Below are 2248 nucleotides of genomic sequence, written 5' to 3'. Positions count from 1 at the left end.
AAAAGTTGGCAGCGGGAACGCATTAGCCCTGCGAGCCACGTCGGGGGGAAAATAAACAAGACAGTAAAAAAACGATTTCTGCGGGCTGCGGTGGAGGGGAGGGCGGGAATGGGGGCGAGTCCTCCAGTCCTCCTGAAGGGGGCATGAGCAGAGTGACATCGCGGGTGGGAGCGGGGCGCATGTCTGCCACCTCCCCCAGCCCACACGGCGGGGAGGGGGGCAGCAACAGGCCCGGGCTAGGCAGGGCAGGGCGGGCGGCTCCGCGCGGGCCGTCCCGAGCCGCGCCGAGGGGTTGCGGGGCCCGGCCCGGCGGCGCCGCCATGGCTCGCCCGGGGGACGCCGAGTGGCAGCACGCCGAGGTGGGTGGACGAGCCGGGGCGTGTGTGTGTGTGTGTGGGGGGGGGGACACGGGCGGGCCGTGCCGGGCCGGGCCATCAGGTGTCCGGGCGGGCCCCGCCGGGCCGCCGTGTGCGCGGCGCTCGGAGCCGGTGGGGGGCGGCGGTGAGGGGCCGAGGGGGCCGCGCCCGTGCCGCGGGCGGCCCGGCAGCCATCGGCCGGGAGGAGGCCCGCAGGCCCGGGCCTTCCCCGCAGGGCCCCGCACTGCGCCTGCGCCGCGGCCCTGCCCGCCCGCCCGCTCCGCAGCGCGCCGCCGCCGCCGCCGCCTCCGGGCTGCCCCTCGCCGCCCGCCGCCGCCTGACGCAGCCCGGCCGGGGGCGAGCGGAGGCCGTGAGGCGGCGGTCATGGGCCCCGCGTCCCCGCCGTGGAGGCGGCGGCGGCGGCTGAGCGACTGAGGGGAGGCGGCGCCGGGGGAGAAGGGGGGGGGGTTGGTCAGGCAGGGGGCGAAGCGCGTGTGCGGGGTGCTGACGGCGGTGTGTTTGACCCGCAGATGGTCTCCAGCGAGCCCCTGCTGCTGCCGGTGTCACTGGAGGGCGAGTTCTCCAGTAGCATGAAGGAGATGATCGGCGGGTGCTGCGTGTGCTCCGACGAGAGGGGCTGGGCCGAGAACCCACTCGTCTACTGCGACGGGCACGGCTGCAATGTCGCAGTGCATCAAGGTGAGTGCGCGGGGGCAGGCCGCCGGCGGGGGTGCCTCCGGCCTCGCGCCTTCCTTCCTTCCTCCCTCACGCTCCCGGCCCTCTCCCCTCGGGCCTAGTTCCCTCCCAGCCCCCCCTTTCCCCTTCCTTCACCCCCCTCCACACCCCCGAGGCCCTTCTTGTCACCCGCGGAGCCCCTTCGGCCCCCTCTAGGGCCGCGTGCTCTCCAGGCTAACCCTTCCTGTCATCTTGTGGCCTTCCAGCCTGCCTGGCTTTTCCCTCATGAGAGACTTCCTACACTGTGACTTCCTGTATTATGACTACTAGAAAGGAAGAGCAGGACTTCCATTTTCCCCCCTCTTCCTCCCCTTGTACCTTTTCTGTGTTTATTATGCTTCCTCCTTTGCACCCTGTTAACAACCCCAGCTACAGCAGTCCAAAGACTTCAGAAAACTCCTTTCCTTTTTTGCAGAACTTCCTGCTAATCTCCGTTCTGGCAGTTGTTGCTGTATTTCTTTCTTACTGCGCTCAATTCCTGTCGTCCCTGCCTTTTCCAAGTTAGAAAAAATTACTCGAGGGGCAGCCAGTAGGTGAGGAGGGCGTAGGACCGGGAGGCAGCAGCGTGTAGGGAAGACTTAGCTGTCATGTGCTCGCTTCCCCTGCCTGCCTTTCCTTGAATGTCATTTGGCTGCTGGTGCCTGGTAGATGAGGAGACTTCCTGTTGTGGTTCTGCAGGAGGAGGGTGCCGCTCCGAACGGCTGATGAGGGATTTGTTTGGATTAGTAGAGGCTGGTTGGTTGGTTTCCAGCTCAGCTCAAGAGCTGGCATGTTCCCTGTATGTGTGATTGTTTTGTTTCTGTCAGCGGGTTGACCCTTCTTTTGAGAACAGAGGGAGGGACTGGATTCTGCTGCTTACGTTGTAAGAAAGGAAGTTGTGATGACTTTTTGCTTTATGCGTAGCAGAAACAAGGAATAAAATGGTATCAACTCCCAAGCAGTCATATGAACTCCGTGGTTGGTTCTTTGACTCCTTCTAGATGGTAAACAAATTGGAGGAGAGGTAAAATCCTAAATCCAGTTTATTAGTCTGAATGCTAGTGCATGTGAAAATACTTTTAATGTCTCTCTCATACTTGGTCTTACAATATACGTTTTGGTGAAGATGGCATGGCACATGTTTTTTACACGTATATGCTCGTTTGTAGACTGAGAAG

General features: G+C 62.9%; 1 protein-coding gene across 6 annotated transcripts in view; it reads left to right on the top strand.

Annotated features, from left to right (window-relative positions):
* The window catches only part of MLLT10 (MLLT10 histone lysine methyltransferase DOT1L cofactor), a 129832-nt gene that overhangs the window by 8877 nt on the left and 118707 nt on the right, over positions 1 to 2248 (top strand). For 3 of the 6 annotated variants that reach the window (XM_080579107.1, XM_080579106.1, XM_080579105.1), the window contains exons 1-2: positions 129 to 359; positions 887 to 1055. In XM_080579107.1, coding sequence (XP_080435233.1) covers positions 144 to 359; positions 887 to 1055 — 385 coding nt within the window. In that variant the 5' untranslated portion in view covers positions 129 to 143. Of the gene's footprint in view, positions 1 to 128; positions 360 to 886; positions 1056 to 2248 lie in introns of those variants that run through there. The other 3 variants (XM_080579110.1, XM_080579109.1, XM_080579108.1) reach the window with 3 other exon arrangements.

This window comes from Anser brachyrhynchus (genome assembly GCF_964034855.1).
Source record: "Anser brachyrhynchus genome assembly, chromosome: 2".
Lineage (NCBI taxonomy): Eukaryota > Metazoa > Chordata > Aves > Anseriformes > Anatidae > Anser > Anser brachyrhynchus.
The sequence above is the reverse complement of the archived record's forward strand: the minus strand, read 5'-3'. Positions and strand labels throughout refer to the sequence as shown.